The sequence below is a fragment of the Triticum aestivum genome, chromosome 1A, assembly GCF_018294505.1.
Source record: "Triticum aestivum cultivar Chinese Spring chromosome 1A, IWGSC CS RefSeq v2.1, whole genome shotgun sequence".
NCBI lineage: Eukaryota > Viridiplantae > Streptophyta > Magnoliopsida > Poales > Poaceae > Triticum > Triticum aestivum.
The window spans coordinates 498,751,705-498,765,242 of NC_057794.1; the positions used below are offsets into that span (position 1 = coordinate 498,751,705).

Sequence of the window (13,538 nt, forward strand, 5' to 3'; positions counted from 1 at the left end):
GAATACAGATGGGTCCTTGTCTCCTGATGGCGCAGCAGGGGCTGGTGTGGTTCTTCGGAATGATTGTGGGAAAAGCATATTCTCCTCATGCAGACAGTTATCCTCTTGTCGTGATGCTTTGTAGGCGGAACTGTATGTGTGTATGGAAGGTTTATCTTTTGCTATCCAACCGAGCGACGCCCCAAATATCATTGAGATGAATTCCATTGTTGTTGTGAAGTTGATCCAAGCTCGTGATCTGGACAGATCGATCTAAGCCTCTGTAGTTAAGGAGATTAAGTACCCGACGTCTCTTCATGGTTGTCGTATTACTCATGTAAGTCGGAACCAAAGTAAAGTTAGCGATGATCTAGCAAATTTTGCTAATAACGGAAGGCAGAACCATGACTTGCCTTGGTTCTCGCCCTCCCGTTGCCGTCGAGCTGCTCTGGATGATTGTAACCTTGCTACTCATGAGTAATACAATTTTCTCACCCGCAAAAAAAAGGAAGGGACCAGTACAGAAAAGAAAAAAAAATGAGAGATAAATTTCTATGCAGGACACCAACACAAACAAAACTTTTGGCTAGATAAAAGGTGAATTTACACTAGGGTTCAACTACAGCCTTCTTCTCATTACAAAAACCAAACGGTACAACCGCACAAGGTCTACATAGCAGAAAACACAAGAGTTAATCAGCTAGAATTGTACACACAACACGACCATCGATCCAGCGAACTCCCTAAAAAACCGCGTGCTTTACACTACTGGTTAATTAACCCAGACCCAATTAATCAAGAGCTATCGTGTCAGTAGCCACCTCGGCCCACCAACTGGTATCCGCCGACCCCCGTCGCCGGCCGCTGGTTGGCATTGGTCACGTACTGCCGCACGGGGTCCTCCGCCACGGGCACCGCCGGCAGCCCCGCCGCGGTGAGCTGGTACTGCTGCATCACCAGCACGGACACCATCTTGGAGAACTCGGACGACACCAGCAGGTCCCCGATCGGCCCCAGCTCCGGCGACTCCATCCAGTCGGACAGCGCCGACGTGAGCGGCGAGCTCTCCTCGCCGGGGTGCCTGCCGACGATGTACAGCTCGTGCGCGTTGCCCAGGTTCCGGATGGCCGCCATGGTCTCCTCGCTGTTGGCCACCACCTGCTCCACGTACACGATGGCCTCGTTGCCCACGTTGCGCGACCGGAACTCGTTGAGGTACTCCTCGTCCATCTGCCGCTCCGTCTTGGGCACGTCGGGCACGATGGTGATGGCGCGCGAGCCGGACGGCACGGACGACGGCGGCGCCACCGCCGGCGGCGGCGCCGTGTAGCCTGGCGGGATGAAGCGGACGATAGCGAGGCAGACGCCGGGGTTCTCCACCATCCGCCACGCGTAGGCGAGCCCCTCGCGGTCGTCCGGCCCGCCGAAGAAGAGGAGCGCCATGCGGTGCACGCTGGACAGGCGCGCCGCGGGGGCGCTGAGGCCGCGGTCGACGAGGATGCCGACGGAGCAGGGCGCCGAGTTGAGGATGCTCTCGTTGAAGCCCTTGAGGGCGGGGTGGATGGGCTCCATGCCGCCGTCCACCGTCTGCTGCTTGTGGAACGGGAGCACGATGAGCGACACGTGCTTGTCCTCCGCCAGCACCGACACGTCCTCGTGCATCGTCTGGTACGGCGACACCGCCGTCAGCGACTGGACCGACACGCCGGCTGCTCGTGGACAATGCATTCATGATTCACGTCAGGTCACACGTCGTTGCATTGCATCGATCGATCTCAAGGCATACGAGGACTACTGACCGACGCTCTCCTCGTAGTTCTCGAAGGCGTTGAAGATGTGCTCGCTGGCGCTGGTGCTGGCGCTGCGGTTCTGGTTGGCGGCGGTGTGGTGGGCAGCGAGCATGTTTGACGCGCGCCCGGTGAGCTCCACTAGGTGGAGCGCGTAGATGAATAGGGGGGAGCGCTTGCTCGGGTTGGAGAGCTCGAGGAGGGAGATGATGGACGGCACGTTGCGGGTGGTGTGCACGCACGCCAGCATGCGCAGCTCCGCGTCGTGCTTCGACCGCTGCAGGTTGCGCCGCTTGTACCCGACCAGCCGCCGCGCCGGACGGTACACCGTGGTCACCACCGGCGTCACCAGCGCCGTCATCGCCACCGACACCAGCACCATCACCGCGAACGACTCATCGTCCAGCACCTGCAACCACAACAACACCGACCCATGTCACGTTCGCCCGCTAGCTAGTTGCAAATTGAAATTGTTCAAATCCGCGCGAGAGATGAAGATGGTCACCTGCTTGTCCCTTCCGATGTTGAGGACGATCATCTCGACGAGCCCCCTGGTGTTCATGAGGAAGCCGAGGGCGACGCCGTCGCGGAAGGTCATGGTGTAGGAGATGGCGATGAGGATGGTGCCCATGATCTTGGCGAAGCTGGCCATGACGAACACCAGCACCAGGAGCCCCGCGGTGACCGGGTCGCGCACCCGGGTCACGTTGGTGCGGAGGCCACTGATGGCGAAGAAGAGCGGGAGCAGCAGCCCCATCACGAAGTCCTCCAGCTTCTCGATCAGCACCACGCCGAGCTCCCCGCTGGGTATCACCAGCCCGTAGACGAAGGCGCCGAACACGGAGTGGATGCCGATGGCGTCGGTGCACACGCCGGAGATCATGACGCCGGTGAGTATGAGCGTGACCTGCACGTCGCTGATGGTCTCGCCCTCGGGGATGCGGCGGACGATCCACCACATGACCGGGCGCACGACGTAGAAGCACGCCAGCACGAACGCCACGCCGGAGAGGAGCACGTAGAGGGAGGAGAACGGGGTGCTGTTCACGTCGGAGATGGCGATGGCGAGCGCGAGCAGGATCCAGGCGCACATGTCGTTGACGATGGCCGCGGACATGGCGATCTTGCCGAGGTCCGAGTTGAGCAGCTTGATCTCGGCGAGGATCCGGGCGAGCACCGGGAAGGCCGTGACGGAGAGCGCGACGCCGAGGAAGAGCAGGAAGGAGGCCTGGTGCACGTTCTTGGACACCTGGTGCCGGAAGATGAAGGAGGTGGCGGTGCCGATGCAGAAGGGCAGCGCCATGCCGGCCACGGCGATGATGACGGCCTTCTTCCCGGAGCGCTTGATGACGTTGACGTCCATCTCGAGGCCGACCAGGAAGAGGAAGTAGAGAAGGCCCAGGTGCGCCACCGTCTCCAGGGTGAGCAGGCTCCGGCCCGGGAACACGGTGCCCGCCCACGTCCCGACCTGCCCCATCACCGACGGGCCCAGGATGACGCCGGCCTGCAGCACATACGTACGTCCGTTGAGCAAGCAAGCAAGCAGAATCATGTTCTCAATTAATGGAGGCAGGGCACGTACGAGGATCTCAGCGATGACGCGGGGCTGGCGGAAGGGCTTGAGGAGGAGGACGAGGAGGCGGGTGGTGCCGACGATGACGGCCGTCTGGAGGATGAAGATGGGGAGGGAGAACTCCAGCGGGTTGACGCCCTCCCAGATGCCGTACGTGGTGACCTTCATGGGCGAGTAGCACACCACCGCCGCCGCCGCCGCGCCGGAGCCGGTCATCCCGGCGGCGGCGGCGGCCTGCTCCATCGGCGCCGTGACGTCGCCACCGCCGGGTAACGTGTCGGTCATCTCGGCGCATGGGACGACGCCGAGCTCTCGTGCGTGGGCGCCGCGCTCTGCTCCCTTGGGCGCGCGCGCGCGGGCCGCGGGTTCGCTGGATTTCGCGACAGAGAGGAGTGTGGCTGGTTCACGAACGGTGGAAACGGTCAAAGTGAAGAGAGAGAGAGAGGGAGCGTATGGGCGCGCGCGGCGGTGAGTGGGAGAGGAGCTGCTAATTTCGGCCGGAGCAATGCTACACACACGGACTGATTTTTAGGGAATCAACGGATTGGCACACATCCCACTGAAAATCAAGGGGGTGGGGGGAGATTAGTATGGAAAGAGGTAAATACATCAGGAGTCATAGAACTTGCACGTGATGGTCAGTTTGATGCATAAACTTGCAAAATACGTGTTTCTAGTCATCAAACTTGCGTGGACGTGCAAATACGGTCACATTTTCCGTACACGGATGTATTCACTGCCTATATGGCATGCCAGCATGACCGGGGCCCATTGTCAATGACTGAAGCGTTGTGCATGTAATATTTTTTGTAGAAGCACCCTCAAGTTTTTTTTAAACTTCGTACAAAAGCCCTCCAACACAGGTAATGTTAAATAGTATCCCGCTGGGTCCTGCCCGTCAGTGTGCGTTGTGAATAATTTGGACTAGAAAATAGGTCTGAGGGAGTTCGAACCATCGACTAGCTGTAATAGCGCTAGAGTAGTAACCACACCACCGTTGTTGTTTACACGGACTACTAATGTGTAGATCCTTTAGGCTAAATAAAGGTACACATTTAGAATTATATTTTCTTTTGTCAACATTTTCAAATTTAAATTATTAAAATTCAAACATATTTTCCGCTGATTTGTCTGAAAGGAAATTATGGACATTCATTATGCACTGAATAGACACGGTAAACACACTATAAAGGTCCGCATATAAGGGGTCTGCTACAGATACTCTAACGGAAATTGGTTGATTTGTCCGTAAAAAATACATGCATTCATTCCGAAAAATACTCAAATTCAAAAGAGAAATCTAGTCAATCTGTCCAAAAAATTTATCTAGGATATAAGTTGTTTTCTTACATAGAAAAAACGAAAGCAAAATACATAAGATAAATTGCATTTATCTTTTTATGTGTCATTGTGACCGGATGGTTCGAACCGGGGCTTCCACCTTTTCTCGAATCCTTTTCTGGTTTTGATTTCTATTTTAATTAGGACGGTCCTCATATATAAAGCTAATTGTGCATGTTAGACGTCAAACGTCAGTTAGCCGATTGGCGGGCAATATGCACGCGAATTGCGGGTGTGGTCGAATCCCATCCATACTGATCCATCCTTTTTTCCGTTTTACTTTAGAATTTTTTGTGTAAAAAAATGAAATGCAAGGGTGCTTTCTGAAAGAAAAAAACACATGCGGATTACCCACCTCCTCAGCCACTGACAGCGGGCCCATGTAATGTTGGCACGCCGCGCTACGGTAGAAAGCACCGTATTTGCACGCCCACGCAAGTTTGATGACTAGAAACATGTATTTTACAAGTTTATGCACCAAACTGACCGTCACGTGCAAGTTCTATGACTGCCCGTGTATTTACCTCGTATGGAAACAGCCGGTAAAACTCTGTAAAATGCCCGGCTCTTTAGAGAAGATAATACAAAGTACATGTGAAGTACAAGGGATTGAATATGTTCTATGATAAGCCTGATCCCGATTTATATAACATACCGGGGCCTGGGTCGCCTGATCGATGCAGACATATCCCTCCGTGGCTCCGATATCTATGGATTGTGCTCTTAGTCTTAAATCTTCATGTAATTTGCTATCGGTCACCCAAAGTGGCCCAGGAGCATGGGGGTCAGAGCCCAAACCACCAGGTCGGGAACCGACATGGCGAGGAGCCCCTTGGCCGGGACACCGGCAAGCGGCAACCAACTACATATTTGACTCCAACCCTAGTTGACGACCATCAATCAATCATCAAGACACATCCTACGCAACCGCCAGAGGGATCTCCCTTCTTGTCGGGAGGCCTCTCCCTCCATAGCCTCATCATCACAACAACATCCACACAAGAGGAGGATAAGGAGGCACCGCCACTGTCACTAGGCGCTGGCCCTAGGTCATGCGTGCCGGCCACCACCTATATCTTCCTCCTTTCTCATGTATTTTGTAAGACTGTACATGGTGATGACATCCATGAACCATTCCTTTTTGTGTAGTTATTCATCTATGTTTGAGGGATTGATCCAATTCTAGGTTTAAGTATAGTCTAGTATGCAATATTAAACTTTGTGGCACATGCCACCATCTAGTATTTACTCTTTTCCTGTTGTAAGTAAGGCTATGTTGGGAGACGTTTTTTCATACAATCTTGTGAGCACTTGCACATATACTAAGTAGATAGATGAGTTTAATGATCGTTTGATTTGTTGTGTATTATTGACATCTCATGTGTAACCACAACAAGAGGTTATATGTAGTGCACAGATGAGCGTGGGTAGCCATAGAGGATCATTTATTTATCTAAGGAGCAATGGTTAACCATAGAGGGCAATGCCTTGTTCTTGTCCTTGTGGTCTTTATCGCTTCTGACTGACACATCAGTACAATGTTAGGAATGGGACATTGAGTTACCTTTGCAGCAACAGTTGGGAGGTAACGATGTTTGGTAGACCGCCTATTATATTATAGACCTCTACCACGTAATTGCCCCTCTAGTGCTGGTGAGACCGAAGCCTAGACACCGTCTGTCATTCTATTCAATCCTGCATTTATAACACCATTTTTACTTTTGGTTATCGTCTACTTCACTTTATGTTCTAGTTTGTAGTTCAGTTAATTCCATTTATTATTGTCTTCCTAGCAACCGGTGGAATAGAGTATTTCCCTACTATGGTTTTGGTGCGAACGTACCTATGTAGCTGGTGGTTTCTTCCTTTAGGTCAAGTGGGTTCGACATATAAAGCCAAGTTTCAATACTTCTTGCGAATTGTGCTTCAACTAGAATTTGTGCCCTTGGAGGATATCATCCCTACAACACCATGTCGCTGCATCGTGTCCGATCATCCAACTCGCAGTCGTAGCGCACAAGTGTCAGATCTGTCTGGGTGTGTGCTACTATGGCCTTGTCCAACACTCGTTGGATCTCTGGTTTGGGGATGCTAGGTTTTGTGCTCCAAGATTTCGGGAGAAATCCCATCGCCAACTCCTGCTGGCGACAACAATGACGAGGCTCCCCAAGTGTCGTTTCCCTTATTGGAGGTCATGTGGTGGAGTAACGGTGCATCAAACCCATTGCCGAGTACCGGGAACCAACGCTTCTATGTTGGTTGACCATTTGCATACCCAGTAATGCTCCCCAAAGCCTCCTTGTCACCGTAGCTCGGGGCCTTTGACTTCGTCAACTCGTGGATGTGTGCGCCCTTCTTTCACACTCCATGCTAGGAAACTAACCCCCATTAGGTGGAGATGCTTCCGTTGGCGGCATTCTTTGAGGTCATGTAACTGACGAAAAAGGGTTTCCCCCCGCTTTGTATTCCAAAGCAACCAACCGATACAACCAAGGATAGGTGCTGGGGCGGAAGCAGCACAGACACACCCAAAAGAAACTAAAGAGAAACAACAAGAGAAAAGAATGCCGACAACGGCGGTTCGACGGAAACGGAGAAGCTACACGACCACTGCGCCCACCGAAGATCTCCCACCAAGCTCCAAGGCTCCGAAGCACCGGTACCAATCAGCACCTCCAAGAAGGACCGCGACGAGGACGACGCTGCTGCCAAGGGTTTCCCCCGGTACACGAGAGGCGAGAGAAAGGGTCGCCCCCGACGCCCTCCAGGAAGGTCCGGCGGCACCCACTGGCGTCGCCGCGTCGGTGTCGGACAGGCCGACAGGGGTTTCCCCCGATCCCAACCTTCACCTCGGGTGCTCCGGAGCCTGCCACCAAACCGACCACCATCTTGCGCCACCATCGTCAAGAAGCCTCCACGCCGTCTCACCACGGCACCACGAGGTGAGGCCTGCACGACGAGGAATAGGAGCCGGGACTAGGGGCCGCAGCACCGTCGGCACGCGGGAGGGCACAACCTCCGCCGTCAACGACGGTAGCCGACCGGACACACAAGCAGGAGCCTACCAGGCCCATGTGCCCACAGGCCCGGCCGGGAACTCCATTCCCGGACAGCTCCCGCCATCGCGCTGCAGCTGGCACGCCATCGGCATCGCCGCCCCTCGTCCGAGCCGCTCCTCCGCCTCACCACACAGATGACGAAGAAGCCACGCCAGGGACCGGCCCGCTAGGACCCAGATGAGGCCGGGAAGGCCCAGATCTGGGCTGGGGACGCGCCGTCGGCCACCGCACGCCACCACGCCGCCCTGCTGCCAAGGGCAGCACCACCACCGCGCCTACCGCCGGCGACCGCGCCGGGTCGCCGGGACGCCGCCAAGCCGAAGGACACCGCCGCCGCCCCCCGTCCCGGACCAGGGAGACGCGCGCGCGCGGAGAGGAGGTCCTGCCGCCGCCGGCACCCCCCGGGCCGGAGCCAGGGGCGCCCACCGGCGACGGCAGGGGAGGGGAAGGGCGGATCGACGCCGAGAGCAGCGGCGCAGGGGCCGCCCCGGCCGCCTCCCGGGGAGGCGGCGCGGGGGCGGAAGGAGGGGGAGGGGAGGAGGGGCGGGGGGAGGAAGGGCCGGATCCGGGCCGCGCGCCGGCGAGGGAGGCCGGATCCCGCCGGCGACGAGCGGGGAAGGGCGGCGGCGGCTAGGGTTGCGGGACCTGGTGTGGTTCTGAGAGTTTTTCCTCAGAGAACCTTGTTCCAATGATTCTTTTCTTTTGCAACGAACAGTCCGAGGTCATGTAACTCCTCCACCGCTCATTCTTCCCACCTCATGTGGGCTATGACCATCATTCTAGCAAAGAATTGTGTATTCTTCTCGTGCGCTACCTACGAGCCAAAGATGGTGCAACTACTTTGTTGATGATAATTTGCAGTCCTACCTGTGGTTTCGGTGTTGCTTCAACTAGAGCCCTCTTTGTGTGTCCCTGCTTGGAGTTGGCCATGTGTTGTCTTTCGGCATCCTGTACGACCATCAGTGACCTCTCTCTTTTGTTAGTACCACTTTGTATGCAATTATAACATACACCGCAATGTGCTATGGATCATACTGATAGCATGTCAATATGTGTGCCACTTCCACAAGAGCATGGCCCATTCGAGCACGTAAACCTGGGCCGAGTTCAATGCGAGTGCGCACCTACTATTACGACCAACTCTGGCGCTCTTGTGTTGCCAGAGCTACATATCGCTTACCGCAAGAGCGAGTTTCGTCTCACAATAGGTGAGCGGTAAGATGGGCCGGCCCAATTAACACATTCACAAGCGGTGTTCCGAAGGTTATGCACTAGTTCATGGGACCTTCCACCGGTTTTGGAAGGTTTCATACGATTCTTTTTGTTTTCTATGTTTCTATTCACTGTTTTCGCCATTTTATTTTTGGTTTTCCTTTTCCAATTCATTTTCTATTTGTTTCCTTTTTTTCATATACATGTCGACTTTTTGAATACATGTTGTACATTTTCCTTATACATGTCGAACATTTTTTGATACACGTTGAACATTTTTTAAATGCATGATGAACATCTTATTCACATACATGTTATGAATAATGTTTAACATTTTTCAAATACACGTTGAATATTTATCACACATTGCACATCTTTTGAATACACGGAAACAATTTTCAGATATACCTTGAGCATTTTTATAAATACATATGATGAACATTTTTAAAATACAGGTTGTCATTTTTCATATACACACGAATTTGTTTTTGATACACGTTGAACATTTTTTATATACATGATGGACATCTTTTCAAATATTATGAACATAATTTGTTTAAAGATGTGAGCATTTTTAAATGTCGCAAATATTTTTTGAGTGCTGTGAATATTTTTAAAATGTTGCGCGAATAAATGTTTTACACTTGCGGAACATTTTTTAAATGCGTGAACCTGTTTTGAATGGCACAAACATTTTTTTTGAAATGCACAGACATTTTTTTAGGACCGTGAGGATAAAAATTTACATTCTCCGAACATTTTATAATACATGGTAAATATCTTTTAAACTAATTACAGTAATTTTTCCACATATCTATGTTTTACCACTAAATATAAACATTTTTTAGCATATCAAAATATAAACATAAGTAAGAAAAAATAAAAATAAAAAGCCTGACACTGACAAAAAGAAAAGAAAAATGAAAAAAGCCTGTAATTGGTTGGCCCAGTACTCGCTGCCCTCTCTTTAGGCGAGCTGTTAAAAAAAGATTGGTGCATCTCGCAGCAGTCGAAATAAAGCCGCGCCCCTCCTATATGTATCAAACCAAAGTTACCAAACCCTACCCTAGCTCGAGCCTTTCCTCTAGGAGACGAAGATGGCGCGCAAGAGGCATCGCGATCGCGACGGCACAGTGGACTCATCGAGCAAGCCAGCAAATCCGGCCGACGACACGGCGGAGTCATCACCGGAGTTCGCCAAGCCGGTCTACCTCGTGGCGGAGCGACCGTTCCATAGGACGTTGTACTCTCTCCTCATGGTCGACGCCGCGGCAGACGGCGGCCACAAGGCGCCGCCCGCCCGCAACCTCGGCGTGTTTCCAGGCGCCAAGCGCGGCATGTCCTTCGTCGCCGCGCACTCGAAGCACGACTCCTGGATCGTTGGCGTCGGCGGGCGGAGAGGGTACACGGCCATCTACGACCCGAGCACGCAGGCATTGCTCAGTGGCCCGGACCTCCGCTGCCCGAAGCACGAGCCCATCCTCATCTCCCACGGAGGCAAGGTGTACTCCCTCTCACGCCACCCCAGGGTGGGCCGAGACGCAACGCGTGACTTCGAGATGTGGTTTGAGTCCCTCGGCCTCAACGACGGGGACAACCCATGCGACGATGACGACGATGGCTGCTGGTGTTGCTCCTTCTGGACAGCCTTGCCGCCGCCGCCCTTCTTCCCTTGCTCCTTGCGACCGGAGGAATTCCGCAGCCCGCTGAACATCACCGTCTCATCCTATGCCGCCGTCGGCCCCTACATCTTGATCTCCTTGGAGCAGCAAGACCAGGGCACTTGTGCATTCCACGTGGTGGAGAAAGCGTGGGGAGTAAATAGCACTGGTGGTCTAAGAACTTGCACTATGGGTGCACTTTAGTCACACAATTTGCAAACCGGAAAAACCCATCACAGAAATTGCATTGCAGGTGCAATCAAGTCACACACGCCAGCTGAACTGTGCCAACGCCCGGTTTTCTTAGTACTTTTGCAGAAAAGTCCTTCTCGATATTGTTTGAGGGCTGTATTGCAATCTCGGCAGATTTATAACCGAATCGAACCCTAGTTTCCAAATCAAAACCAAATCCCTAGCTCTCGTCTCTCCTTTCACACCTACCGACTAAGCTGATAGATGGGCGGCGGTGGTGACGGCAGCGAGAGCTCGAGTGGTGGTGGCTTTCCTGGCTGGAGTTGTTCCTCCTCCCTCGCCGGAAGTAGCCATGGTGCCACCATCATCGTGGCGGACTGTATGGCATGCGGCAGCGAGGAGAGCGTGGCACTGGCCAGCCGCGCCGCCGCCGGCGTCGGCGATGGCAGGTCTCCGGTGCCCGCTGCGGTATGGCCTCGCATCCGGGACTCGCGTATGTTTCCTCAAGAGGTGTGGCAGTGGGGCGAGCCGGAGATGCGGCCGGAGTGCGGGCGGGTTGTCATCGCTCGCACTGCTAGCATGGCGGTGCTCGAGCGAGATTTCTATGGCCGTGTCCTATATGCCACCATCATTGGACAGCCGCGGAGCGTGGTGACGTCGGAGGCACTAGCGGCGGCGATGGAGTCTCATTATGTTGTCCGACGGACGACAACCAAGGTGGAGGTCACTTGCCCACCATTCCATTTTTTTGTTCTCTTCGAGTCAACGGATGATTGCACTTGTGTGGTGCACGCGTCGGAGCAGCTTCGTTGTTGTGGTAGTAGGATTTCTTTTCAGCGCTGGTCAAGCTTCTCGCGTGGCAAGCCGGAGAAGCTCGAGTACAAGACGTTGCTGAGTTTGGAGGGGCTGCCGGAGGAGGCTTGGGATGCACACACCATCAACCTGGTGCTCGCCGGTGTCGACGACGAGCTCATTGACATGCTCCCGGCCACCGACAAGTGGGTGTTGCCGGTCACCGCGTGGCTGCGCAACCCTTCTGGTGTGCCAAAGGTGCTCATCGTGTCTGTTCCTGCACCTCCTACGGGGCCATGGAAGCCAGACTCCGATGACAAGAACGCACATTCACCGTCGGCTCCAAATTCTCCCACAGAGCATGCAACCGTAGATTTTCCAGTGATTATGCATGTCAAAGAGGTCGTCGATCATGGCCCATTGCTAACTGAAGGCTTGGCTGTAGAACTTCTCCCAGATGAAGATGAAGACCTTACCCAGAAGCATACTTTCACCACCTGGCACAGCAAGATAGATGGCATTGGCCCTAGATAATATGGCAAAGCTTAAGCGATGATCAATAGAGTTTGGTGTTTTCATTTGAATTTGTCGGTCTATAATGTTGAATGTGAACTTGTCGTGCCGTGATGTAAGTTTGTTATTGTCAGTTTGATGTTGTAATCCTGAATATTGTCTGTTACAATTGTTGTCGCTTATGTGAATTTGCTGATTTTGTTTCATGTGTGCAAAAGTATGCTCTACATATATGATTGCAAATATGCAGAAGATCGGCCCATAATTTCAGCCACAGTTTAAGTAGTAGTTCAGCAGAGTTTCGTATCCACCAAAAGACCAGTACATACCACTACAAAAGTTCAATTAGTTGCCACCTCATGCTACAACAAAATGAAATTGTAGCACATGTCCACTTCATACTACTTAGTATTGTTGGGGAACGTAATAATTTCAAAAAATGTCCTACGCACAGGCAAGATCATGGTGATGCATAGCAACGAGGGGAGAGTGTGATCTACGTACCCTTGGTAGATCGACAACGGAACCGTTTGGTTGATGTAGTCGTACGTCTTCACGGCCCGACCGATCAAGCACCAAAACTACGACACCTCCGAGTTCTAGCACACGTTCAGCTCGATGACGATCCCCGGACTCCGATCCAGCAAAGTGTCGGGGAAGAGTTCCGTCAGCACGACGACGTGGTGACGATCCTGATGTACTACTACAGCAGGGCTTCGCCTAAACTCCGCTACAATATTATCGAGGACTATGGTGGCTGGGGGCGCCGCACACGGCTAAGAATAAGATCACGTGGATCAACTTGTGTGTCTCTGGGGTGCCTCTGCCTCAGTATATAAAGGACCAAAGGGGGGAGGCTGGCCGGCCACATAGGGCGCGCCAGGAGAGTCCTACTCCCTCTGGGAGTAGGATTCCCCCCCCCCAATCCTAGTTGGAATAGGACTCGCGGAGGGGGGGAAAGAGAGAGAGGGGCCGGCCCCCTCTCCTTGTCCAATTCGGACCAAGGGAGAGGAGGGGCGCGCGGCCCACTATGGGCTGCCTCTTCTCTTTTCCACTAAGGCCCATTAAGGCCCATCTAGCTCCCCGGGGGGTTCCGGTAACCTCCCGGTACTCCGGTAAAATCCCGATTTCACCCGGAACACTTCCGATATCCAAACATAGGCTTCCAATATATCAATCTTTATGTCTCGACCATTTCGAGACTCCTCGTCATGTCCATGATCACATCCGGGACTCCGAACAAACTTCGGTACATCAAAATGCATAAACTCATAATATAACTGTCATCGTAACATTAAGCGTGCGGACCCTACGGGTTCGAGAACAATGTAGACATGACCGAGACATGTCTCCGGTCAATAACCAATAGCGGAACCTGAATGCTCATATTGGCTCCTACATATTCTACGAAGATCTTTATCGGTCAGAC

The 13,538-nt window shown here is 53.1% G+C and overlaps 1 protein-coding gene across 1 annotated transcript; it reads right to left on the minus strand.

Moving 5' to 3' along the window:
- Positions 1-581: 581 nt before the first annotated feature.
- LOC123159889 (cation/H(+) antiporter 15) lies at positions 582-3,806 on the minus strand. The gene is made up of 4 exons (XM_044577726.1): positions 3,349-3,806; positions 2,272-3,270; positions 1,779-2,175; positions 582-1,688 (listed from the first exon to the last, which is right to left on the minus strand). The coding sequence occupies exons 1-4, from the start codon at positions 3,622-3,624 to the stop codon at positions 790-792; spliced, it is 2,571 nt and encodes an 856-aa protein (XP_044433661.1). The 5' UTR covers positions 3,625-3,806; the 3' UTR covers positions 582-789.
- Positions 3,807-13,538: the final 9,732 nt, after the last annotated feature.

Bases quoted from the DNA above. Each gene is read 5' to 3' on its own strand.
- LOC123159889 (XM_044577726.1), bottom strand. From the start codon at position 3,624: ATGACCGACACGTTACCCGGCGGTGGCGACGTCACGGCGCCGATGGAG. The intron at 3,271-3,348 runs GTACGTGCCCTG...TATGTGCTGCAG, and splicing joins GCGTCATCGCTGAGATCCTC to GCCGGCGTCATCCTGGGCCC. The intron at 1,689-1,778 runs GTCAGTAGTCCT...GTCCACGAGCAG, and splicing joins GAACTACGAGGAGAGCGTCG to CCGGCGTGTCGGTCCAGTCG.